Raw genomic sequence first — 25,210 nt, forward strand, 5'->3', positions numbered from 1 at the left:
AGAGAATTGAATAGAAAGAGTTTTGTATTCCTTTTGTGTTTTTAGCGTAAGTGTTTTCTCTGCTCCCAATGGAAGTTACGGTTTATTAAATAAGAGGGAGAGTGACAGTTATCTTTAGTAATTGTCAAGGGCAAAATTGGAATATTACATATCATGGGTTACTATTGAATTTGTAACCCTAATGGATCGAGTCAACCCATCATGGGTGGACCGGATCCAATATCTCCCACTCACACATGATGAGGGTGATCCGAATCATAATACTCTTCTACAGAAATCTTACAGAACAGAACAATTCATACTAGCAAATGTGTCATGCGACCTTGCGAGTACTCTGCACTTGGGAGCTAATTTACTATGCATCTATTAAGAATAACATAGTCGTTTCAATCTAAAATAAAAATAAAACGTTAGTCTCGCAGCACCCCAGACTTACTCGATAACACTAGCTCCCTTTAATCCCTCATTTATTATTGTGTTATATTCTTATGTATCAATGATCAAGTCCAATCTCCTGTATGAGTGACATGACCAGTCGGCCAATGGACACACATAATATATAAGTCTTCCTCTTCTATTCGAAATTCTCAATTTAAACTTAGTTGTTTTTCTAGTCATGTTCCATAGACTAAATCATTAATGGCCATAAGTTCCAAGCTAAGATAGCAACACTAAGAATAAACATCAAATAATAACAAAGAGTCAAAGGGTACCATCATAAGGTAATCCTCACAAAGTCTCATACAGTGAAGGAGCAGAGATTCATCATTCCATTACTTTAAACGGTCGTCTTATTCATGCACACATGGTATGAATCATGTGCTACAATGTGTATCTTTTCCAAATATCATTACCAACATTGTACAAATCTTAATTTAGTCGCCGCACTCAGCGCCTAACCTGAGTTCTTAATCATCTCTCCAATCTTGTAGATATCTTTATCTATTAAGAACTCACATCTGGCATTCACAAGTTATTTGGATGTGGGAAATCCAAATTGGTCATTTTCAAATCTATCAAGTAATGACCTCATCTTGATTAATCATCAAGGCGACATATCAAATAACTCATTTCTTAAGCAATTCTTATTTTTTAAGTGCGCTCTTTTAGTAGCATCAATCTCAAGAAACATGTCTTATTTTTACACGCTCTCCTCAGCGTCAAAGGCGATTGCTTGTGTGAGAGAGCCAATCAAACTTTTGTGACATTATCATCTCGTTGAGTTTTCAAAAAACAATGTGTATATCCATAAACCCCATGAATTCAAACACATAAAATAAATTCAAATTCTTTGATGTTCTAACGTTGTGTTACAAGTACAATAAATACTCAACAGGTCATCTATCATATTCTAAGCAAGCTAAGAGACCTAACATGTGCAAGATATACATCTCTTGAGATTGGTTTAGTTAGAGGATCAACAATCATGTTACGCGTAGAAATATATTGTACCATCACTTCCTTCTTTGAAATAATGTCTCTGACAAAGTTATATCTAATGTCGATATGTTTGGTTCTATTGTGGAATTTGAGATCCTTTGTGAAAGCTATCGCAGCTTGATTATCACAATGCATAACTATATGACCAATTGCTGCGTCTAATACATCCAAATTCTCAAAAAATCTTTACATCCAAATTCTCAAAAAATCTTTTCAACCAAACAACTTCTTGCACAGCAGCAGAACATGCTACAAATTCTGCTTCCATTGTGGATAAGGCTATGCACGTTTGTTTCTTACTGCTCCAAGATATGACGCCATTTTGGAGTAAGAAAGCATAACCTGAAGTTGATTTGCGTTGGTCCAAATCACCACCCCAGTCAGCATCCAAATAGCCAACGATACGCAAATCCTTTCCTTGGTAGCATAAACAATAATCCACAGTGCTTTTCAGATATCTCAATATCCTCTTAACAGCCTTCCAGTGTTCCCTTTCTAGATTTGATTGATATCGACTAACCAATCCGACAACAAACCATATATCTGGACGAGTACACATCATTACATACATAAGACTTCCAACCGCATTTGAATAAGGTACTAGAGACATTTCATTTCTTTCGTTTTGAGTCTTTGGACACAAATATTGGCTCAATAAATTGCCTTTTGACACAGGATTATCTACGGGCTTGTAGTTTCCCATGTTGAATCGTTCTAGAATTTTTTGGATATAACGCTCTTGTGACAGAGCCAAAAGTCTCTTTGAATGATCCCTTTTGATTTTTATATCTAAAATATAATCTGCTTCACTCATATCTTTCATGTCAAAATTTACGGATAACCAATTTTTAATGATCATCACATATTCCAAATCACTCACAGCTATCAGCACATCATCCACATAAAGAGATAGAATTGCAAATTTATCATCAGACATTTTCACATAAACACAATGATCTTGTTTTAACACCTTAAAATTATAAGACAATATCGTTTTATGAAAATTTAAGTACCATTATCTTGATGACTGTTTTAGGCCACTTTTTGGATCATAATACTATTAGTTTATAATTTGGTGTAAGGAATTCCAACAAAAAAATTATAGATTCATCGACACTATACTTGTCCATCAGTGGGTTATGTCAGGCTAACGTCTGAGTCATCTGATTGTATTTGTATTGTATTAGTTTAAGTTTCAATTAAAAACTTTTAACTATAATCTAACCCGAATTATAATAGTATTGAAATCTTTTAATTCTAACCCAATCTAAATTATATTTTGGTTAATATAACATGACCGAAATTGATTCAAAATCATTCACTATTTTTAGTGTTTCAATTTCTTTCTCAAATTTTTCAATCAACTATTAACAAACCATACAATATAATACTTTGTCTTATTTAGAAATAACTCAAAAAATTATGTATCACTACTCTTTAAAACACATTAATAACCTCAATAATCAAATCTCATTTTTACTATTAAAAAATAAAATAAAACTTTTAAATAAAAATAAAGAATAATTGAAATAAATACAACTATAAGAGATATAACTATATATGCAATATGAAAGGATTTTATTTATTAACATTTCTTCAATTCACTCTTAACAAAATTTACTATATTAACATTTTCTAAAATTTTAAGTCTATTCAGATTGATTTTGTGTCAAACTGAATATAACTTGATTTAGTTTTTAGTTGTGTTAGGTTACCCAAATTAAATTTTATGTAAAAAACTCAATCATAACCTGAGTATTTTTGTATCAAATCGTGTTATGTTAGTGGATAAATTACCACTCTAAATAAGATTTAATTTGAAGATCCATAATTTAAAAACAAAAAACAAAATCTAAGGAGATAATAAGAAAAAAGTCAATTTGAATGGGAGGACTTTCTTAATATCTTTCTTATAATAACATTACTTATCTTTTTTAAGTTTACAAAAGAGACAAACTTTCGTTTGGTAGCATAATTTGGACGGTTAAGATCTTCTTCCAAGTACCCAGTTTTTTCTTCTTTCCATGCATTTCATAGAAAACCCTTAAAATTTTCTCTCTTATTGAAAATTTTCAGTACCTCAATTTCATATAAATGTTTCAACAATAGATACATCCATCTTGACAAGATCATGCACAAGTTGATTGTCATTTATAACTAATAATTTTGTAACCCCTTTTCACCCAATAATATGTTATTGTTTGTACCCATATTTGTATCTATAATTAATTGCAAAGAATTGATACATTGCTTTTTGAATAAGGGAGAGCAAAAGTATTATCGTGACAGAAATTTAAGCATTGAATGAAACGGTTGCTTATTTTCTTCTTATTTTCTTTCATTTCATCAAAATAGAAAATAAAAACCCTAATAAACTTCCATCTTATTGCATATTTTCAGTACCTCAATGTTTTGACAATAGATACAACCACCTCAACAAGATCATTTACGAGCTGATTGTCACTTGTCAATGGTGATTTTGCAAAGCTTTTTTCGCATTTTCCAGTCTGATTAGGTATATTAGAGGCACCATCTATGGCCCTTCTAGGATTTCCTTTGGTTATACCTAAAAAGACTTGGTCCATATCATTAGCTGTTACGGTGAAGTATACTTCAAGGCAAGTCTGCAAGGGCTTCTCCCACTCTGGAATCGTGGGCTTCTTAAGCATTTAATTAATTTTCCTCCAGGTACCCATCCCTTCATTCAGAATTCCCATGGCTGCAATATACGCCAGCCCTTTAACGTCGGCTCTCGAACTTTTGGGGTCTGATCGTCGAGTCTTAATACAAAGATCATAGTGAGGTGTTCTTTTACATGTTGTTTCTATTAGTGTAGGTGCTGAATATGTGCTTCCTGGAAAATTTCCCATGAACAAAGCACCATAAACAACAATGATCAGCTTTAAAGGTGTGAAGCTCTTCATTTTTACAAGAAAAAGTGGTGAACAGAATAGGGTTTGATACATTTCAAGTTATGAGCAAATATATATGTATACAGTGGTTCAGTATGATAAATGCATGGTAAGAAAATCTATACATGTCTGGTAAGATAAAGAATTCTGAAAACTGTTAAACATATATATATATATATATATATATGTATATACAGAGTAGGATAATGAATTCTGAAGACTGCTAAGCTTTATTTGCCATAATCGAGTAGGGTGTCAATGATGGTTTGGTTAATTATCTAGCAAAAAGAGTTCAATAACACAAATACTAAATTACTATGAGTTAAAAGATATAAATATTGATTTAATCATTCTAATAAATATATTTTATTATTTAATTAAAAATATTAAAGAATTAGATCGACCTATAAATTAATCCAAATTTTTATAAAATGATACAATTTATAATTTAACAAGTTTGTTAAAATTTATAAGTAAAATAAACTATACTGAAACTTACAAATACGATTCACAGATCAACCTAACATCATTCTTAAAATTTAAAAATTAAAAAAAATTGAAAAAAAAAAAATTCCTCGTTTATAATTGATGGGTCACTCTACGGTCATGTAGCCATTGGATCACCCCATGGCTATCTGGGTGTTCTATATTTTTTATGTTTCTTTAACTTCTCTATAAATACCGACCTTCCAAATGAACAAAATTTTAACACTAGTCAACTTATTCAATCTCAAATTTCAAGTTGGCACCTTTCTCAATGGAAATCTCGATTTTCAAATTATTTTATTTTTATTTCTTTTTAATATTTTTTCAATTATCATATTTTCTTTCTTTAAATTTGTATTAAAATAAATCACAATTCAAATGAATTTAATTATTTTGATTAGATGTTATTCTAATTAAACAACATCTAATTACATAATAATATATTAATGTATTTAGCCATATTTATAACTAATTCATGAAATATTATTAATTCAAGAATTGATATATTACTTCCATAACAACATGGTGCAAAAATAGTTATCTTGGCAGAAATTTAAGCGTTGGATAAAACGTCTTATTTTCTTTTTCTCTTTCTTTTTTTATTAATTCATTTCATCAAAACAGAGAACAAGAACCCTTTAAAAAATTCCTTCCTATTAAATTTCCTTCTTATTGCAAATATTGAGTACCTCAATTTTGCAGAAATGTTTTGACAATAGATATAACCACTTCAGCAAGCATATGTACAACCAGATTTTCACCAGTAAATGGTGATTTTTCAAAGCTGTTTTGACATTTTTCAGTTTGTTTAGGTAGATCAGAGGCACAATCTATGGCCCTTTGATAATTACCTTCAGTTATACCTAAAGAGACTTGGTTCAAATCTATTTTTGTTATGATGGAGTATGCTTCAAGGCAAGTCTGCACGGACTTCTTCCATACTGGATCTTTGGCCTCCCTAAACACTTGATAAATTTTCTTCAAAGTACCCATCGCTTCTTTCAGAGTTCCGGTAGCTGCAATAGACGCCAGCCCTTTAACGTCAGCTCCAGAACTATTGGGGTTTGATTTTAGAGTCTTAACACAGAGATCATAGTAAGGTGTTGCTTTACAAGTTCTTTCTATTAGATCAGATGCTGAATATGTGCTTCCTGGAAATTTTGCCATGAACAAAGCAACATAGACAACAATGATAAGCTTTGAAGGTGTGAAGCTCTTCATTTTTACAAGAAAAGGTGTTATCGAGAACAGGGTTTGATAAATTTCAGGTCATGATATATATATATATATATGGTAGTTCAATATGATAAATGTATGGTAAGATAATGAATTCTGAAAACTGTGAAACATTATTTGTTTTATATATTTGGGTAGAGTGTTAATGATGGTTAGGTCAATTACCTGGCAATATAAAGTAAATACCAAATTAAGTTGAGTTAGAGATAAATATGCTGATTTTATCACTGTAATAAAAATAATTTATCATTTGATTAGAGACTTCAAAAGATTGGGTTGGCTTCTGGGCTGACTCAACCTCTCAGAAAATGGTATATCTTACCATTTAACAGGCCTGTTAAGGCTTGTAGATTACCAAATGGCTATTGGATTTTTTTATATTATATATTTTTTAGCTTTCTTATAAATACCTACCTCCCAAATGCACGAATTCTACACACTAGTTAACTGTTTAATCTCAATATCTTCGTCTCACTTCTTTTAATCTCTCAATTTCTTAATCGAAATCTCAATTTTCAAATTATTTTTTTAACTTTTTATCAATTACTATTTTTTTTCCCCAAATTCGCATTAAAATGGATGTCAATTCATATGAATTTAATTATTTTTATTATTTTTTAATAATAAGAAAAATCAATATAAGAAATTCATCATATGATTAAATATGCCTTTAATTAAAAACCATTATTTATGCATTATTGTTTCAAGAGCTGATATGTTGCTTCTACAACAACGTAGCGCAAAAGTATTGTCTTCGTAGAAATTTAAGTATTGAGTGAAACAATATTTTAGTTTATTTTTCACTCAAATAATCAAAACAGAGACCAAGAAAACCCCTTGAAAAATTCCTTCTAATTAAATTTCTTTCCTGCTGCAAATTTTGAATACCTCAGTTTTACAGGAAATTTTTGACAATAGCTATAACCACCTCAGCGAGATCATTTACAAGCTTATTGTCACTTGTAAATGGTGATTTTCTAAAGCTCTTTTCACATTTTTCAGTCTGTTCAGGTACATCAGAGAAACCATTTATGGCCTTTTTGGGATTTCCTGTAGTTAAACCTGAAAAGGCTTGGTTCATATCATCAACTGTTATGGTGGTGTATGCTTTCAGGCAAGTGTCCAGATCTTTGGTCTTCTGAACCATTTCATAAATTTTATGCCAAGTAGCCATCCCTTGATTAAAAAGTGCCCTGGCTGCAATATACGCCAGCCCTTTAACGTCAGCTCTCGAACTTCCGGGCTCCGATTGTAGAGTCTTGACACAGAGATCATAGTGAGATGTTGCTTTACATGTTTTTTCTATTAGTTTAGGTGCTGCATATGTGTTTGTTAGAAAATTTGCAGAAAACAAAGCAACATAAACAACAATAATGATAGGCTTTGAAGGTACGAAGCTTTTCATTTTTACATGAAAGACTGTGGAAGAGAATATGGTTGGATACATTTCAATTTGTAGAGAACAAATATATATAGAGAAAGAGAGGTGCAATATGATAAATATATGGTAAGAAAATCTATATATGCATGGTAAGATAATGAAATCTGAAAAGAGTAAAACTTCATTTGCTATACTTGGGTGGGTTGAATAATGTAAGTGCCAAACTTACCCAAAATAATAATAATAATAATGTAAGTACTAAATAAAAATGCTAATTGTATCATTGTAATAGAAATCATTTATCATTTGAGATTATAGGTGTTCAATTAGAGATTGAGGTATTGTCGATATCACCTCATTGTAGACCTAGCCACGTGCCGATTTGGCCCATGAACCGGACCTAAACCTGCCCGGATGAAACTGGAACCAGAATCGACAAACCCAGAACCGGACTGAATCAGAACCGAAACCGAAATTTAGTGGTTCGGTTTCAGTTTGCTTAATTTTGAACCGTAAACTGTCGGTTCACACCCGGTTTATGAATCGACATGTAAACCGGTGATTTACTGTGCTGAACTGAAAAATTTTGAATTGTTTTTTTTTTTAATTTATTAAAGAGCCAACGGTTCCTGTGTAGGGACCGTTGGCTTTGAAAAGAAAACTATAGGGGACCCCAGCAATTTTCACCCTGCAACTTTCTGAGCTCTCCCCTACAAATTTTAAAATCACATTTCACCCCCCTATTTTTTAATTTTTTAAAAAAAAAAAATTTCCTATATATATATACCCATTCAAATTTCAATCTTTCCACTCTCTCACTCAATCCTTCAAACTCTCATTCTCATTCTTTCAACTCTTAATACTCTTTCAATTCAATCAAATTCTCTTAAATTTAATTAAATTCTTTCTTAATTTTTTATTAATTTCAATTTCTATTTTTATTATACAATTCATAATTAATTATAAATTTTATTTCTATAATTAATTTTATTTATTATTATTTTATTATCTTTCATAATTAATCATATGATTAATTTTATTTATTATCAAAAAATGGTAAGTAGTGGAAATTCTTCCGGTAATAGAAGATTTGGTCAATATTCACATATATCAAAGGTAAGAGAACTACGTAGACTTTGATTCTTCTAAACCCCAAGAAGATACGTAAGAAGTTTAATTGAAAATTAAGTCCAAACCTTTCTTTTAATTTTTAATTATTGTAATTAATAATTTAAAAATTAAATCAAGATCATATATTAGAATTGACGGTTCAATGTTAGTTTCAAACCGGAACCGTCGGTTCCGAACGGGGGTCATAAACCGGAATCGTCGGTTTCGAACCGTAAACGAACCGTTCTATGACGGTTTTGGTTCAGGATCCTTAATTTTTTGAACCGTAAACTGGCGGTTTCGAACCAAAACCGTCGGTTCATGAACCGTGACCAGGACTACCTCATTGGTAATTTTCTTTTATTTTTGACAATAATTCTTCTATTTGGGATCTATAATAAATAACGTATTGTTAATGTGTTACGGTTTTACATAAATTGAATTTCAAAATACGAATTAAAATTCTAGATGCATATTTTCATGAAAGAAAGACATATATGCAATGTATATCCAAGAAAAAAAGAATTAAGATGTTAAATACATCATACTACCGAAGTTTTCGTATAATGCATGAAGTATGATTGTTGGCCAAACGACAATTTCCCACCCAAGGATTAAGAAAGGACAAATTTCCACCCATTGACTTTAAAAAACCTAAATACCCATCTATTTACTGTTATGAATAGGGGTAAAGTTGTCATTTTATAAAAATTTAAAAATAATTTATTTCCCCCTAAGTTTATAAATTTATTTCCTCCCATAAAAGTTTAAAAAATCACATTTCCCCCTATGGTTTTAAAAGTATCACCAGAGACAACAAAGTTCGTTGTCTCTAATCGCGTTCTCTCTCTCTTTCAACTTTTTTCTTCCTCTTGGTCTAAAACCCTAAATCTTGGTCAAAGATCGTTGGTGTTAGACGTTACTTCCAGACGATTCATTGTGCGACGGATCTTTGACAATGTCGCTTCCAGTTATCATCTTTGTGGCCTTTTCATTAATGCGTCTTCGTCATGGAGGCTAGAGGGAGTGCCGATAGACGGAAGGTCGGTCGGAGAATGTCATTGGAGAATGAATGAAACCCTAGGGAGGAAATTGCAATTTTTCAAACCTTGAGTGGGGAAAAAACGTAATGGTATTTTATTTTTTAAATTTTTTTAATTAAATAACAATTATACCCCTATTCATTACAATAAATGGGTGGATAAGTTAATAGAAGGAAATTTGTCCTTTCATTAAACCTTGGGTGGGAACTTCTCCTTTGGCCATAATTGTTTAAAGAATTAATATGTCAGATCGATAGCAACTTAGTGCAAAAGTATTAGCTTGGCATTGAGCACAACAGTTTCTTATTCTCATTCATTTCATCAAAATAGAAAACAAAAGCCATTTAAAGAAACTCATTCTTATTGAATTTTCTTCTCACTGCAGATTTTGAGTAGCTCATTTTATGAGAAATTTATCGACAATAGGTAGAACTATCTCAGCAAGATCGGTTACAAACTTAGTTTGATCTTTTATAAATCGTGAGATTCTATAGCTCTTTTCACAATTGTCAGCTTGTATAGGCACATCAGACATTCCTTGTATGATCTGTCCAAAATCATCATAAAATAACCCTCTTTCGGCATTGCTCACATCCTGAGTTAATATGCTGGTGAATGATGTACGGCAAGGCATGTAGGCTGCCTGCAACCTTGGATCTCCCGTAACAAATTCATTAATTTTGTTCAAAGTAGCGCCTGCCTGATTCGTCAGTTCCCTGAAAAAAATTCGCAACAATCCTTTAACGTCAACTCTGACACTTCTGGGGTCCGATTGCAGAGTCCTAACACACAGATCATAGTGAGGTGCCGCCCTACATGCTACTTCAATCTGAGGAAGAACTCTAGGTATAATATTCAATTTAATTTTTTAATCCATATGCAAAAGGCGTATGGATCTTTAATTTAGACCATTGAATTTTGATTTTATCAATTGGATTTGAAGTTATAACCTAAATTTTAACTATTTCTTTAGTAATTTTAATTCATTTCTCTGTAAACTTTTATGAATTTCATTTGTAATTGTGATTAAACTCTAAATTGGTATAAATATTTTTGTAGATTATGATTATCTCTAAACAATTTTAATTAGAGAGGATATTCATGATATCTTTCTTATAATAACATTATTCATAATTTTTTGACTTTACAAGTGACATACTTTCGTTGGCCAGCAGAATTTGGACGGTTAAGATCTTTTACCAAATGAATAGATTACTATCGTCACTCTTCTTATTATTATTCTTCATCCCATCCGAGTGAAAATTATAACCCCTTAAAAATTTCTTTTATATTGCAGATTTTAGTACCTCAACTTCACATAAATGTTTCAACTATAGATATTTATTATTTTATTATATGATAAGATGTTATTTTAATTTAAAATTATTTAATTATAAAATTAATATGATAATATTTGTATTATATTTACATCAATTTTTAATATATAAAATATTATTATTCAAGAGTTGACATATTGCTTCTAAAGCAACGTAAAACAAAAGGATTATTTATCTTAACAGAAATTTAAGTACGAAGTGAAATAATTTCTTAATTTCCTTTGTTTTTTTTTTTTTTCAATTCATTTTATAAAAAATAAACAAAAGAACTCTTAATAAAATTATTCTCCTTCTGCGGATTTTGAGTACCTCATTTTAACAGAAATGTTTCGACAATAGATATAATAATCTCAACAAGATCAGGTACAAGCTTATTTTCACTTGTAAATGGTGAATTTGTAAAGCTCATATCACATGTTTCAGCTTGTTTAGGTACATCAGAGAGACAGACCATCTATGATTTGTCTATGATTATCATAAATTAACCCTCTATAGGCATAGCTTATATCCTCTGTTATGGTGGAGTATGCTGCAAGGCAAGTCACGTAGAGCTTCTGTAACCTTGGATCTGTGATCTTCTGATACATTTGATGAATTTTCTTCCAAGTACCCGACCCTTGATCAGTAAGTTCCCTCGCTAAAATTTGCAACAATCCTTTAATGTCAGCTTTGACACTTCTGTGGTCCGATTGTATAGTATTAACACGGAGATCATAAACAAAGCAACATAAACAACAACGATCAGCTTTGAAGGTGTGAAGCTCTTCATTTTTGGAAGAAAAATTGTTGAAGAAAATATGGTTTGATATATTTCAAGTTGTGAACATATATATATATAGTGGTTCAGTATGACAAATGTACGGTAAGAAAATTTTGTGTATCTATGGTAAGATAATGAATTCTAATAAGAGTAAAATTTATTATCTATACTTGGGTAGATTCAATAATGTATTACCAAATTAAGTTTGAGTTATAAAGATACTGACTGTACCAGTTGGCATTACAGGCGTTCAGCTCAGGATTAAAGTATTACCAATGTCATCTCATCGATAATTCTTCCCTTTTTTTTTTAACAATTCTTATAATGTGTTGTGACGATTCCTATATTATTAATGTTGCTGTATTACAAGAAATGAATTTCAGGCTCATCATTATAAAGATTCAGCAATGTTTAAGAATGATTTTTATATTCTGGTAGAGTATGTATATGGTTTTACAGAGGTAAAAGCACAAAAGTAGTGAAAAGGAAAAAAAGAGAGGGAGAGGTTATAACCCCATATCTACAAATCCAATCTCAATTTCTTCCTCCTCGCTCTAATTTCCAGCTTGTAGTTCTATCTATCCTGTTTACTCAGTAACTCCTACAGCATCCTTTCTTAAGAAAATCCGTTAGCATACAGGAAATCATGAAGACTGAAATCTGCAAGAAGCAAAACAAAATTGAAGCTAGAACGGAAGGGCAGACATTGTAAAATTTTAACCCCCGCCACTTGGGTGCTTAGTGGTACCCTCGTTGGCTGCCATATACCCAACAAAGTAGTTCGGCATATGCTGTGAGTAAGTAGGGACACTCGCCAGATTGTAGTCAATAATCTTCCAACAAGCTTTTGTTCTTTTCCCACTTCCGGAGTCAAACTGTGAATTCCTCACCAGTTGAGAAGCTTGCACGATGGATAATTTCATTCGTCCGATGTAGCCTTGATAGCCATTGGTGATATTTTTCCAGAAATCTTTTTGAACAGACTCTATATCCAAGAAATGAGTTCTACCAGGTTGCAAGCCCCAGTAGAAAACAACGTTTGGCTCTGCAGCATCAGCATCAGCATATTCTGTGGGGTTAGGGTCACATAGGCCTTGCACCTCCTCCAGCTGCGGCAAATAAAACCTCATCAAGCATCAATAAAATTGCAAAGATGCCAAAACTATGATATGAATGTAGGGATGATCATCAGTGCATATGAAATTGATCTGAATCATGTCCTAATGCTATGGAAGATGCATTTAACAGTAACAGAATAAAGTTTTAAAGGGTATACTGGAGTAGAAAACAAGGTTCAATGGACAAATGGACACCCAGAAAGACATTTATGCCAGAAACTGTCATCAATGTGACTGCAGTCGATGACACCAAAAAAGCCATAGGTAATACAATGTATAGGGTGGACTCTGGACAACTTAGCTAGGGACCACAAATGAGGTAAAATTTTACTTTTATTGGGCGACTATCTGTATATTCCTCTCATAAGCCAGTTCTCTTGTTCTATATATTATTTCCCAATTCACAACTAAACCACCATGATCTGATTTAACATAAATTAGTTTGACAGTATTATAAGGACAATTACCTTGACAAGGAGACCTCGAAAACGTGACTTCACCCAACCCACCCAATCTCCCAGATCATCATGATTAGAAGCCGAAAGATAAACTTTGACAAATCGAGCATACTTCTTTGAAAATGGAAAAGGCTCGAAAAGGGTGTGCCAATCAAAATCTGGCCTCAAGATATCCTGCAATGCCCAGAAAAAAGTTCAGCTAAAGAAAGGCAGTAGAAATGAAAGGGAAACAATGGAAAAACTAAAGGCTCTCTTGCCAATTTGGTTTTAATTAAGTAACATGGAAAGACTGGGTTCTATATTGGATCCACGAGTCTCCCCTGCTCAAAAGAGAACACAAATGTAGTGAAAGGGTTACACAAGGAAAGGATTCTGCAGTAAATTCTACATTTTGAATCCTCTCATTTCCCTTGATTTGTTCCTTTACTGCACCTGTAATTTGGCATGCAATAGAGACAGCTATACAAACAATAATGATAACATGTAAATAGTACATACCCTAGTCAAATTATGTGCTCGTAGAAACTCAGCTCGGATTTTGTAAAATGTGCTTCTAGTGATATTGGTATGGCAATACTCGTGTGAACTACAAGGTAAGCTGATAGGCATCAAAGACCGTGTCTCAGATGGGTATCCAGATGGTGACATTGTATCCTGCAGCATGACTGGTGTAGGCCAAGGCCAAAAGGCAAACGTCTTAAAGAAGTTTGTAATCAGAGCACTTATACTGCCTTTTGGAAAATTTTGACAAACAAATGCCAGAAGAATTGCCAGATGGACTCCTCCAAGAAACCCATTTAACTGCATTATAATAAGAATAACTTTCAATTTGCTATTCAACAGAAAACAGGTGTTTATAAAGTGCCTCAATTAGTGTTGAAGCTTAAAATGAATGTGGAGCCAAGCATGTTCTACTCACATTACCATACACTCCTCGCCTCTTTGCCCATAATTTGACACATCGCAGCACTGATTGGAATTTCTGGAACATCAGTAACTAATGACATGTAAAAAAAACTAGTTTGACAAGTGAAAATTAAGGAAATTTTGTGAGAATCAATTAGAACAGTTTCAAACTGCACAGTTTGGCTATCAATCTACAAGTAACAATCAAATCAATCATGCATTGCTTAGTAAGTAGAATTGGAGGCCATGCGAAGACTCAAAAATTACCTCCAAGTCCGGAACAAGCTGAATAATACGCTGATTTGCACGTACTCCAGACAAGCTTTTCCAACTAGTTTCATCAATATCCCTTACAAAGAATGGACTGAGTACATCCACATCCTGAAATTTATAGTCACACCATGCCAATACTCACCTCAATCCCACAGTGATGGAAGTGATTATGAAAGAACTTACTGCAATCACGTTACTAAAATCATGCAAGTAATGCTCAGTAGTATACAGGAGAAATTAATTTTATAAAACATCAGCACAACTAAAAAGGCCATAACCATTAATTGCGAGAGATTTTCCTAATAACAAAAATTCTAAACTTACATCAGGAACAGATAATACTCTAAGCTGTGCATATGGAAGATCAATCAAGACCCCATCAAATTTAAACCGCATCAGGGGAACTTTTGCATCCTTCACACAGTGGATCTCCGTAACTTCTGATCTGCTCTTAAGCATGTTGCGCAAAACAATGAAAAAATCCTCCTGTACAAATTAAACTTGTCAAAGTTTAAAACCGTGACTCTTCCACTTCAAGCCATAAGAAGAAAGATCATTAAAATAGATAAACTTACTGCCATTGTAGCAAATTGAGGGCCAACGCATAAAGCATCAATATCCGACTCTGAACCGTGAACCTGAAGAAACCAAAATGGCATCAATTAAAAAGAAATAGAATTCACCAAGAAAACTCCCAACAAAGTAAGAAAGTAAAATAGGAAGAAAAGAAAAAGGGCTAAAACTTACACCAAGGCCATAGGAACCGTAAGTCAATATCGTTGCATGAGTTTGTGCAATTTGTTCTTTAGGAAGTCGACGTTGCCAAGCAACCTTCTTAGCCCAGGACAACACTATCTGCAAAATTAAATCTTTCAGCAATCCCATATTAAAAAGGGTCTTAATTACCCATTTACATTGAAACAAAAAGAAACGAAAGAAATAGATAAAATAACTGAAAGAAAACCTGTTTAAGCTTTTTAATCACACTTTTTCTCTTCTCTTCTTCTTCTCTTGCCGGCACGAGTCCTTCATTAGCTATTAACTGAACCCACCCAACAGTAACAAGCAAATAAAAAAATCATTAAAAAAGAGTTCTGTTTTTCTCTAATAAAAAAAGAAAACAAAGAAATTACCTGAAGAAGTGACAGCGATCTTTCCTCGTCCATTTGAATCAAAAGAGAAGGGTTCAAAGGAACACTGAAATGAGGAACAACAAAGAGTAAAGGATTGTACGAAAGAAAAACTTGATCAAAACTAGGGGGGCCGCCGCTGGAGCTCGGGGTTAAGGGCCGAAAGTCCACGAAATTAATTTGATTGTCAATGTAAGCATAAGCTGCCATACAAAACCTTTTTCTTTCTTTCTTTTTTCTTTTCTTTTTTTTTTTCAAAACAAAAATGAAAATAACAAGTACTGCGTTTCCAAAATTTTCTCTATTTTCAAAAAATGAAAACAGAAAATAACAAGACTCTGTTTCGATCGTTCCCGTTTCTGCCCTTTCCTTGGCTATCAATAACGGTGTACAGGGGACCGAGATATAAAAACAAATCTTACCAAATTATTGGTACAAACTCAACTATCAATAATTGAATCATGATTCAATTCATATGAAAACAAGAGCAAGATTTGTTAGTATCAATAAAACTAAATTTACTGTACTTACATGTATTATTATTATTATGTAATATATAGTTAAATAATTTTAAATTAAAGATAAAATAATATTTAATTATATAATAATATATATAAATTTATATATTTAAAATAAATATATATAATATTATTTTTATTAATATACATAACATTTCTTATTAATAAAATTGTATGTATATATTTGATCACACAGATATTTATTGTATAATTTATTCGTAGCACATCTTTGTTCTTTTTCTATCAAATTGGGTACTAAATGATATAATCTTATCAGTTATAATAGTTAATTTTGTATTATGAATAAGTTAAAATTCAATTATAAGATATATTATTAACAAATCAATTAAATAATTAAAATTGAATGTAAGTAGTAGTGTGAGACAAGAATGATGTTGTTATCAAGTAAGTGGCAAAAAGTGCATGCTCAATTCAGATTAAGGTTGAGTATGACCCATTTCAAGATCTATTAATATTTTAAAAAATCAATTCAATATCAATAAACCTTAATTTGAATTTGATTAAGAAATAATTTAATTTTAAAATGCATGCAAGCAAACTCCAATTTTAACTTTTTACAAAAACCAATTGAATTCTTAGACTTCCAACAACTAGGACGAAATCCAACTCTACATAAAAAGGCCCAAAAAGAAAATGTTTTTCCATTCTCATGTATGCTCTTTTAGTGCATGTGACCAAAGGCCGCTCACTTCTATACAGGAAGCTGGCTCGATATTTCTACACATACCAAATTTCGAGTGCATTTTTGTATGTATAAATTTTCCAGGTTTGTAGGTAAAGAAATTGTTTGCTCATATCCAAATATGAGTGACAGACAAACACAAACATCTCTGGAACATATTTTGTGGATTCAAGTTTGAAACTGAAAACCTTGGTTGAAATATGATGATCACAAACATGAAACAAGCATCTTAGACTGTATTCCTCACAACCCACAAATTGGAAATCGGCTAACAATTTTGGTGGAACCAGTTATACCCGGAACCTATGATCAATCAATCCAACCAATCCAATCCTTATACTAATGTTTTCGATATTCAAAAATACAATCTATTACTTTAATTTTGAAATGTACAAGGAGATTTGAAGTTTTTGCTCTCTTATAATTGGAATCCGTTCCTTTGGTACTCAAGCTTATCGGGGCCAATTCTGAAAACATTGCCCATCCCATAAAGGTGAAATTCATAACCAAACACAAAAGATTATTGAACTAGGATGTGGAGAAGGCATCATTAGGCCAAAACATAGTGGCAGGTAAGATGGAACATAAAGATTGGCATCCAATGATGAACAATTGCCAATCAGAAGATGATTTATGACTTTATAATGAAAAGTGTTCTTAAAACAGTAAATGCTCATGAAATTGACTGTACCTGTAAAGAGATCCCCCAAATTTGTTAAGCTTTTCAAAACACTTTGCAGCTTCAACCGTAAAAATGCATTTGATTTTCCTGTTGTCTGTAGTTTCTTCCAAGGCCAAATTCACCATTGACTTCAAACTCTCTCATTTCCCATTTCAAACTCAATCCCACCTCACATTTCCCAATCAACACAATGCAACCCACCATGATTCTCCATGTCTAAACCCAGAAACAAACTCATATTCACAAAAAGAAAAAAAAATCGAAATCAAACATTTCTTATTAACTTGTCTATTCAATATGTGATTAGATATTGAAAAGGAAACAATCACACATCACCCAATCACATACAATTTGTATGGATAATTCAAAAACTCGAAAGAAAAATCCAATCAGTCACCAAACAAGTTGTTAGATGCCAGCAAATTATACTGGGTCTAAATAATTTACACATGAGATCTTCAAATGAAAAGAGAAACTATATCTTTTTTGTCAAAGCGTACAGCCACAGAACAAGAAGAAGTAACAAAGCATGGAAACTAAAAGAAAAGACTCGAACACGGTAACAAAGGTCCACAAGAAGTCATCAATGGAGAAATCGAACCATCTGAAACTCTGATGCAAATTCCACCCGCTTCTGAAATAAGAAAAATCGAACTCGGGCCACCGAAAAAACCACGAGGAAAAGGAAAATTCGAACTCCGGCAACCGGAAATAAGACGCCGACCACCTTGCACACATATCTCTGGGAGCTTCTCTGAGATTCTCTGTCGCTTAGCCTTCAAGGCTTTTTCTAGCATTTACCAGACGAACAATTCCAAGTGGGATTTTTTTGTCTGCGTGTTATTGGGCTTTGTTTAAGTCCACGTGTCACGGTTAAGACTGACTTGATCAATTAGCCGATGATATATCAAAAAATTCTAAAAAGTTCGCAGATATTTTGGAATTTACAAAATTGACCCCATTTTTTTTGTTGTCATCACTTAGGGGGCGTTTGGTTTGGGTAATGTTTGATTACTAAAATAGAAATATTACCTTGAAGATAGATTACTTATAAGATTACTAGGTATGAATGATTACTATGTTTGATAAAATTTGATAGGTATAAATAATTATTGTGTTTGGTTAAAGGTAATAAAAGATTACTAGTAAATTATTTTACTTAAATGTCCTTAAATATAATTATTTTTAAATATTTTTTATATTATTTGTCATATTAATTAAAAATAAATTTATTTTTATCTCAAAAAATTAATAAATAATAATTTTTCTATAATAAACTCAAGATTACCCCAGTAATCTTTAAATACGTAAGGTGAAGGTGGTAATCAGATTACCACCTATATTACCTGTCACGTCAGCATTGATAATAGAAGATTACTGTAATTTTTTATTACTGACAAACCAAACAAGGGAATAAAAGATAGATTACCAAGGTAATAATAAATTCTCCCAACCAAACGCACCCTTATTGTCATTTTTTTTTTTTAATCAATAATACTTCATTGATATTATCATATAAAATAAACTGATTATTAAAAGTAAGAACAAACCACCTTGGCTTTTCTTTTTGTTTGAGTGGCTTGACCCTCCTATTCTATTTTGTATAATGGTTAATTAACGATTCATTTCATCTGCAAAAATCATTTAATATAAATCATTTTTTCTTTGACTAAAAAGTCTCTTACTTAAAAATGGTACGAAAGAGAAAAAGTACTAAATTGATTTTGATTTACTAAAAAAAAATAGTTTCTATTTTACCAATTGTGACTTGCAACTACAAATTGATATTGAGTAGACATGAAGCAAAGTAAGAGCTCTCATTACAATTATCATTGTCTTCACCACCAACCACTTGTACTCTAATACTAGTAACACCAATTAAGTCTTATCAGGTAAGACAAATTATACAGTTCACTTAATCATATGATAATATATTAATTGGTTTATATCGGTTAATACCTACTATTTAAATACATAATGTTACTCTTAGTATTTATTCATATTATTATTAAGAATTCAACTAATGTAATTCATTTTTATTTTGATCTCTAATTCTAAAAGATAATTCGTTTGTAATTCATAAAAGTTTAACCTACGAAAACAATCAAGCTTCTTTGTTAATGACATGAGGGCATTACTTGTTGAGTTGAGTTATGTAATAATATTCATTTAACACTATAATTGTCATTAAAGGACATTTGATTAACACTAAATCGAGAAATACCATGTTGTGTCATAATGAGATGACTCATGCAATACTCTAATATCAATATATAATAGGGTCAACCTAAACATATAGATCCATTAATTTATATTGTTATAGAAAGATAACATAATCTCTTCGTTATTGTCAAGTATAATATAACTCTTCTCGACTCAATCTTACATTTTTTCTCTATAAGGTCTCTTACTTAAAGAGTTTCATGAAAAATTGTTATTATAATAGGAAGAAACACATCTCATGTTTTAATTGTCTTATCTCACTTAATGCTTAGTAAAATCACTAAATCTTGTATATGATTAACATTTGTCGATCTTTAGTTTTAACACAATGTTACAAAATTAAATCATGACACATGGCCTAAGGGATAACCCCATCCATATATGCTTTTTTAACTAATTGATCATTGTAGGATCACACTTAAGCTTTTCAATTACCATTCCATAAAAGAATTTTTTTAAGCATTATTATATATTGTATACTAATTATTCTTTAGGTTTGTTGTGCTCTCATGTGGGTTGACTTTCAACTTTCACCATCTTTCATTGGGTTAAAGACAAAGACTCTTTTGGTCCAATTGGGATTAAATTGATTAAATTTTAAAGTAAAGGAGGATAATATATATATATATATATATTATATGGTTGAGTATTATTAGAGAGATTTTAAATTAATAATAAAGTAATATATAATCATATGATGATATATTATATTATATGTGTATTTATTTATTATTAAAAATATATATACATAACACTATTTATTACATAAACAGTATATATCAGATCATATATGTATATATTTATTTACTAAAAAAATATACATATACACTATTGCTTATTATATGAAGAGTATTAAATTTCGATTAAACTATTGAGTTAAATCAGATTACTTGATATGCTAACACCATATTATTAAAATTTATTATAATTTTTTTAATTATATTATATTAACATTTATTAGTTTAACTGATGGATTGATCTATTGACTAATATTTTAATTGAGCCAATTCTCAATTTGAGTTTTGGTTGAAACAAAACGGTCCAAAAGATTTTTCTTTTTCTAGAAGTCTTTGATGTCATTAAACTCTACAAGCAATTGTATCACCAAATTAATAATTTATCCAATGTTAAGCTTTTCGTCACTTTCGTGTCTTGTTTGTGATCTTAAATCGTCCTTGTCTAGGCTTGGAATAGATGAAAGCTGTCATATTCACCACCCTAAAATGACGTACCAATTTTCCTTTTATAATGTGGAGATATAAATTCCCACGCAAGACTTGGTGGGTCAAATTGGCGTCTTCCCTTCAATTGTTGCATCCAACCCCGGCTTTCCAACTATGACATATTAGACGTGTTGGAGTTAAAGTTTTACATCAAATGAATCGAATTGAAATTAAAAATTATATTTACGTGATCGTGAAAACTAGATGAATCGGTATTTATAGGTTAATTTATGACCTAATTGAGTAAACTATGCCAATTCACAATCATATAACGTCAATAAACACATAACTAAAATTCAGAACATAAATTTAAATATTTTATAAAAAAAAATGTAACGTTGTTGTACCACTAATGTCATTGTGAAGTGTTACATATATTAATTTATTTAAAGAATATTGATTTCTTGAGTTCATCATTATTCTAACCGATTAGATTAGATTAGGTCAAATACAAGTCCAGTAATTAAAATATTGTATTTTTATTTTTATAAAATAAGTCAAATTTAAATTGACTTAAACATTTAAGATTGCGGTAGTATAAACATAATCAAAAGTTAAATTGTTTTAAAGTCGAGTTTAAACATAAACTTGTCCATCTCAATTTTTTTTTTTGTATTTAGTCTAACCTTAAATGAGTAATATTATACGCATAAATAATATGCATAATTTTATATAAAGACAATGAGATATTATTATATGATTAAATAATTTTAAATTAAATATAAAATAATATTTAATTATATAAAAATATATCATTATTTATATACAAAATTGTTCACAAATCACCCCGAGTCTCTCCATGCTTGGACTGGACTCAGATGAAATTCAGTCCCCTTCCTCGGTATATTCTCCTCTCCTCTGCTTGAACAATATTAAAGGTAATAATAATGGGCCTTAAATGAGCCATAAGTTAGCCATATGGGCCTTGAGCAAAACGGTCCAGTACAGAAGACTCAAATTGAATGGGCCAGGTGGAACATTCGGGAAAATCGAAACCCTAACCCTAGATTCCTCACCCCTGCCATTGCACGTGAAATGCAGCTGACCGAGAACTCGAATAAAGGGTGCGCCGCAATGATCCTATCACTACAAAATACATATTATTTCATCCTAGCCGTCCAATCTCTTGACACGTCATCAATCCGCGTGAACCCTGCGTTTCAGCGGCTCAGATCACAGTTGCAGAAACTACTGGTACAACGAACGAACAAGCTCCTATCCTCGCCTCTCTTCCCCTGTTTTGCAAAATTTTTCCTAGAAAAAATTTAAAATTTTCTCGAGAAAGTTTGTTCAAGCTTTCGACATGGAGGAAGAGAAGAAAATTCAACTCGAAACTGAAGAAAAGGAAGATATAATTCTTTCGAGTGAAGGAAGTGAAGAAGATGCTGAGACAGAGACAAAGGACGGTGCAGAGGAAGAAGAAGACGGAGATAACGATGACGACGAAGATGGCGACGATGATGATGACGACGACGATGGAGAAGACGAAGAGGAAGTAGATGACGACGATGAAGTGCAGGTTTTGCACTCAACTAGTGGACCGCCGGTTCATTCAGCTGACGATGAGGAAGACGATGACGATGATGATGACGACGAGGATGATGACGGTGAGGGAGACGACGACGACGATGACGATGACGACGATGATGATGAAGACGGTGAAGAAGAGGTATAAAAAATCTGCTTAAATTTTGTGCTTAATCTATGCTTAGTTTATTTTTTGATTAATATTTTTGGAGATTTGCTTGTGTAAATATATCAGATCTGCTTGATTATACCTTGATTTTGTGGTAAATATGACCAAAAAATTGAATGATCTCTATTTTATACATATTGCAGTTTCAGATCTGTATATTTTTGGCCTGCCTGTATGATTCATGAGATGTAATTAAGAAATATGATCAGATCTAGAGATCTGTAAAAATAACAGTTGTCCTGATTGTTGTGTCTGTAAGTTTGAAAGTCAGCGGCTTGATTTTTCTTTGTATTATGTTAGTAGTTGCAGGGTATGATGGATAAATTGAATGGACAACTTTATTGCCTAATTTTTTAGTGCTTTAGTTATAGTCTATACGAAGGCAGTTGGGTTCCTTCATATTCTTCTTTTGACCTTTAGTTGCAGGGTCTTGTTATTCAATTATAAGGGCTTAAGGCTTTTTATTGTATTCGCGTTACAAGTCGTTTTTCCTTCAGAAATTTTACTGTAAATCAGATTTATTTTCAAAGAAATTTTCATTTTTTATTTTTCTTCATTATTTTTTATGCATGGTCCCTTGTATCTGGTTCTTCTTATTTTATCCATGGATTTATTGGACATTATTTATTAACCCCTTTTTGTAGGATACATACAGGTATATTCTTATTTTAAGCCTTCCGTCAGGTTGGATTCTGTCTTCTGTTCGTGTTAAATTGCAAGATGGTTTTCCTTTAGAAATTTGACTGTAAATCAGATTTACTTTCAAAGAAAATTTTAGTTTTTTTTTCTCCATTATTTTTTTGTATTGTCCCGTATGGCTGGTTTTTCTCATTTCATCCATGGATTTGTTTGACATTATTTAATAATCCGTTCTTATAAGATACATACAAGTATACTCTTCTTTTAACCTTTCTTTAAGGTCGAATTCAGTCTTCTGTTCATGTTGTTCAATGGTTACGGTTTAATGCTTTTTATTGTATTAAAATTACAAGTTGTTTTTCCTTCAGAAATTTTACCGTGAATCAGATTTATTTTCAAAGAAATTTTTAGTTTTATATTTATTTATCAATTTTTTTTTTTTGCATGGTCCCTTATAAGTGGTTTATCTTATTTCATCCATGGATCCTGTTCCTACAAGATACCTACACATATATTCTTCTTTTAAGCTTTCTGTAAGGTTGGATCTGGTTTTCTGTTGGTGTTATTCAATGATTAGGGTTTACCGCCTTTGTTGTATACACATTACAAGTTGGTTTTCCTTTCAAAATTTTACTGTAAATCAGGTTTATTTTCAAAGAAATTTTCAGCTTTTATATTTATTCATTACTTACTTATGCATGTCCCTTGTAACTGTTTTTTTTTTTTTTAATTTCATCTATGGATTTATTTGGTGTTATTTATTATCGTATTCTAAGAAGATACACACATGTATATTTATGTTTGAATTCAATTTCATTTGCATTCCCAACTGATTCAAGCTTTTGAGGTTGCTGTCACTCTGATGATAATATTGAGCCTAATATATTGATCATTAACTTGTTAATGCTTGTGTTATGATTGAATCTGTCCGCATGTTTAGTGTCAATTTACCTATAAGTATATATCTATATGTAGGAGGATCTGGGAACCGAATACCTTGTCCGGCCAGTAGGTCGTGCTGAAGATGAGGAAGATGCCAGTGATTTTGAACCAGAAGAGAACGGTGATGATGAAGAAATCAATGAAGAAGATGAGGATGATGAGGGTGCCGGAAAGGTTGAGGCTCCACCTAAAAGGAAACGAACAGATAGGGATGATTCGGACAATGATGACGATGATGGTGGAGAGGATGATGAGAGACCATCCAAGCGATAGGGCTTGGCCCCGTTGTGGTTTGAGGACTGACCATTGACATATAGGTCAATCTCTGTCCCTCTATCTTAAAACCATCTTCCTCTCTGTAGAAAGAAGGATAGGATTGTGATTTTCGGTCCTGTATTATCATCTTGATTACTGTTTAGGTTATATGTTCATCTGGGTAATGCATAGTTATGTTGCGGTTTCTGAAAACTATTTGATACATCTGGTTTAGAATTTGTGTAAGTTATGGTTCTTAGATAAGTTGTACACTCTTAAAAATTTTCTATTAGGTTTACTGCAGATTTCTAGATGGGATTTTTGTGCTTTTTAACTTCCTATAAATTCTCATATGCTATAGGATGATCTGCCATTATATCATTAGATGGTATAATTATTTATTTTATTTAGGATGTAAAATCTTCGTTGCCTTACCCGCCAGCTCTTGCGGCTAGAATGGGTTACGGGCTCCAAGTTTGGACTGTTGAATGAGCCCGTTATTATGGCAGTAATTTAACAAGCAAGAACAAAATTTGCCAAAAATTTGAACGGTGGCAGTACGAAAAGCATTTTCCCTGTTTTGCGAAACGTAAAATAATGCTACATACGTGAAGAATAAAGCGGAAATTATTTTTATCGTTTTGTCCCCGTTAATTGCTTCCAGCGGGTAATGGGTCCCGTCAATGCAGATGCTTTGATTTTTGACATTTCGGTGCATTGTATTACCATATTGCCCTTG

General features: G+C 31.9%; 6 protein-coding genes across 8 annotated transcripts; 1 reads left to right on the forward strand and 5 right to left on the reverse strand.

The window, feature by feature from the left end:
- Window positions 1-3,836: 3,836 nt before the first annotated feature.
- LOC123221574 (cell wall / vacuolar inhibitor of fructosidase 1-like) lies at window positions 3,837-4,364 on the reverse strand. Its single transcript, XM_044644398.1, has 2 exons — window positions 4,133-4,364; window positions 3,837-4,033 (listed from the first exon to the last, which is right to left on the reverse strand). The coding sequence occupies exons 1-2, from the start codon at window positions 4,362-4,364 to the stop codon at window positions 3,837-3,839; spliced, it is 429 nt and encodes a 142-aa protein (XP_044500333.1).
- A 1,111-nt stretch (window positions 4,365-5,475) lies between these two features.
- On the reverse strand, window positions 5,476-6,100 carry LOC123221892 (cell wall / vacuolar inhibitor of fructosidase 1-like). The gene has a single exon (XM_044644862.1). It carries the CDS (start codon window positions 6,057-6,059, stop codon window positions 5,529-5,531), a length of 531 nt encoding a protein of 176 aa, XP_044500797.1. The 5' UTR covers window positions 6,060-6,100; the 3' UTR covers window positions 5,476-5,528.
- Window positions 6,101-6,911: 811 nt separating this feature from the next.
- On the reverse strand, window positions 6,912-7,501 carry LOC123219933 (cell wall / vacuolar inhibitor of fructosidase 1-like). Its single transcript, XM_044641906.1, has one exon. It carries the CDS (start codon window positions 7,477-7,479, stop codon window positions 6,970-6,972), a length of 510 nt encoding a protein of 169 aa, XP_044497841.1. The 5' UTR covers window positions 7,480-7,501; the 3' UTR covers window positions 6,912-6,969.
- A 4,604-nt stretch (window positions 7,502-12,105) lies between these two features.
- Window positions 12,106-16,063, reverse strand: LOC123221837 (nuclear poly(A) polymerase 3). 3 transcript variants are annotated; one of them, XM_044644757.1, is made up of 10 exons: window positions 15,594-16,062; window positions 15,425-15,502; window positions 15,208-15,315; window positions 15,036-15,098; window positions 14,785-14,946; window positions 14,455-14,568; window positions 14,201-14,278; window positions 13,780-14,082; window positions 13,291-13,455; window positions 12,106-12,814 (listed from the first exon to the last, which is right to left on the reverse strand). In XM_044644757.1, exons 1-10 carry the CDS (start codon window positions 15,798-15,800, stop codon window positions 12,422-12,424), a joined length of 1,671 nt encoding a protein of 556 aa, XP_044500692.1. In that variant the 5' UTR covers window positions 15,801-16,062; the 3' UTR covers window positions 12,106-12,421. The 3 variants fall into 3 exon arrangements, with proteins under 3 accessions (XP_044500692.1, XP_044500694.1, XP_044500695.1); XM_044644759.1 differs by having other exon boundaries at window positions 14,201-14,263; window positions 15,594-16,059; XM_044644760.1 differs by lacking the exons at window positions 15,208-15,315; window positions 15,425-15,502 and having other exon boundaries at window positions 15,594-16,063.
- A 1,821-nt stretch (window positions 16,064-17,884) lies between these two features.
- LOC123221838 lies at window positions 17,885-18,323 on the reverse strand. Its single transcript, XM_044644761.1, has one exon. It carries the CDS (start codon window positions 18,229-18,231, stop codon window positions 17,983-17,985), a length of 249 nt encoding a protein of 82 aa, XP_044500696.1. The 5' UTR covers window positions 18,232-18,323; the 3' UTR covers window positions 17,885-17,982.
- Window positions 18,324-22,036: 3,713 nt separating this feature from the next.
- Window positions 22,037-24,784, forward strand: LOC123221342 (phosphopantothenoylcysteine decarboxylase subunit VHS3-like). The gene is made up of 2 exons (XM_044644182.1): window positions 22,037-22,608; window positions 24,250-24,784. Exons 1-2 carry the CDS (start codon window positions 22,243-22,245, stop codon window positions 24,487-24,489), a joined length of 606 nt encoding a protein of 201 aa, XP_044500117.1. The 5' UTR covers window positions 22,037-22,242; the 3' UTR covers window positions 24,490-24,784.
- Window positions 24,785-25,210: the final 426 nt, after the last annotated feature.

This window comes from Mangifera indica, chromosome 7, assembly GCF_011075055.1.
Source record: "Mangifera indica cultivar Alphonso chromosome 7, CATAS_Mindica_2.1, whole genome shotgun sequence".
NCBI lineage: Eukaryota > Viridiplantae > Streptophyta > Magnoliopsida > Sapindales > Anacardiaceae > Mangifera > Mangifera indica.

Coding starts and splice junctions, on each gene's coding strand:
- LOC123221574 (XM_044644398.1), bottom strand. CDS start 4,364: ATGAAGAGCTTCACACCTTTAAAGCTGATCATTGTTGTTTATGGTGCT. Junction 4,034..4,132: donor AATTCTGAATGAAGGGATGG/GTACCTGGAGGA, acceptor TCACCGTAACAG/CTAATGATATGGACCAAGTC.
- LOC123221892 (XM_044644862.1), bottom strand. CDS start 6,059: ATGAAGAGCTTCACACCTTCAAAGCTTATCATTGTTGTCTATGTTGCT.
- LOC123219933 (XM_044641906.1), bottom strand. CDS start 7,479: ATGAAAAGCTTCGTACCTTCAAAGCCTATCATTATTGTTGTTTATGTT.
- LOC123221837 (XM_044644757.1), bottom strand. CDS start 15,800: ATGGCAGCTTATGCTTACATTGACAATCAAATTAATTTCGTGGACTTT. Junction 15,503..15,593: donor GATCGCTGTCACTTCTTCAG/GTAATTTCTTTG, acceptor GGGTGGGTTCAG/TTAATAGCTAATGAAGGACT. Junction 15,099..15,207: donor ACGGTTCCTATGGCCTTGGT/GTAAGTTTTAGC, acceptor TGGTTTCTTCAG/GTTCACGGTTCAGAGTCGGA.
- LOC123221838 (XM_044644761.1), bottom strand. CDS start 18,231: ATGTGTGCAAGGTGGTCGGCGTCTTATTTCCGGTTGCCGGAGTTCGAA.
- LOC123221342 (XM_044644182.1), top strand. CDS start 22,243: ATGGAGGAAGAGAAGAAAATTCAACTCGAAACTGAAGAAAAGGAAGAT. Junction 22,609..24,249: donor ATGAAGACGGTGAAGAAGAG/GTATAAAAAATC, acceptor ATCTATATGTAG/GAGGATCTGGGAACCGAATA.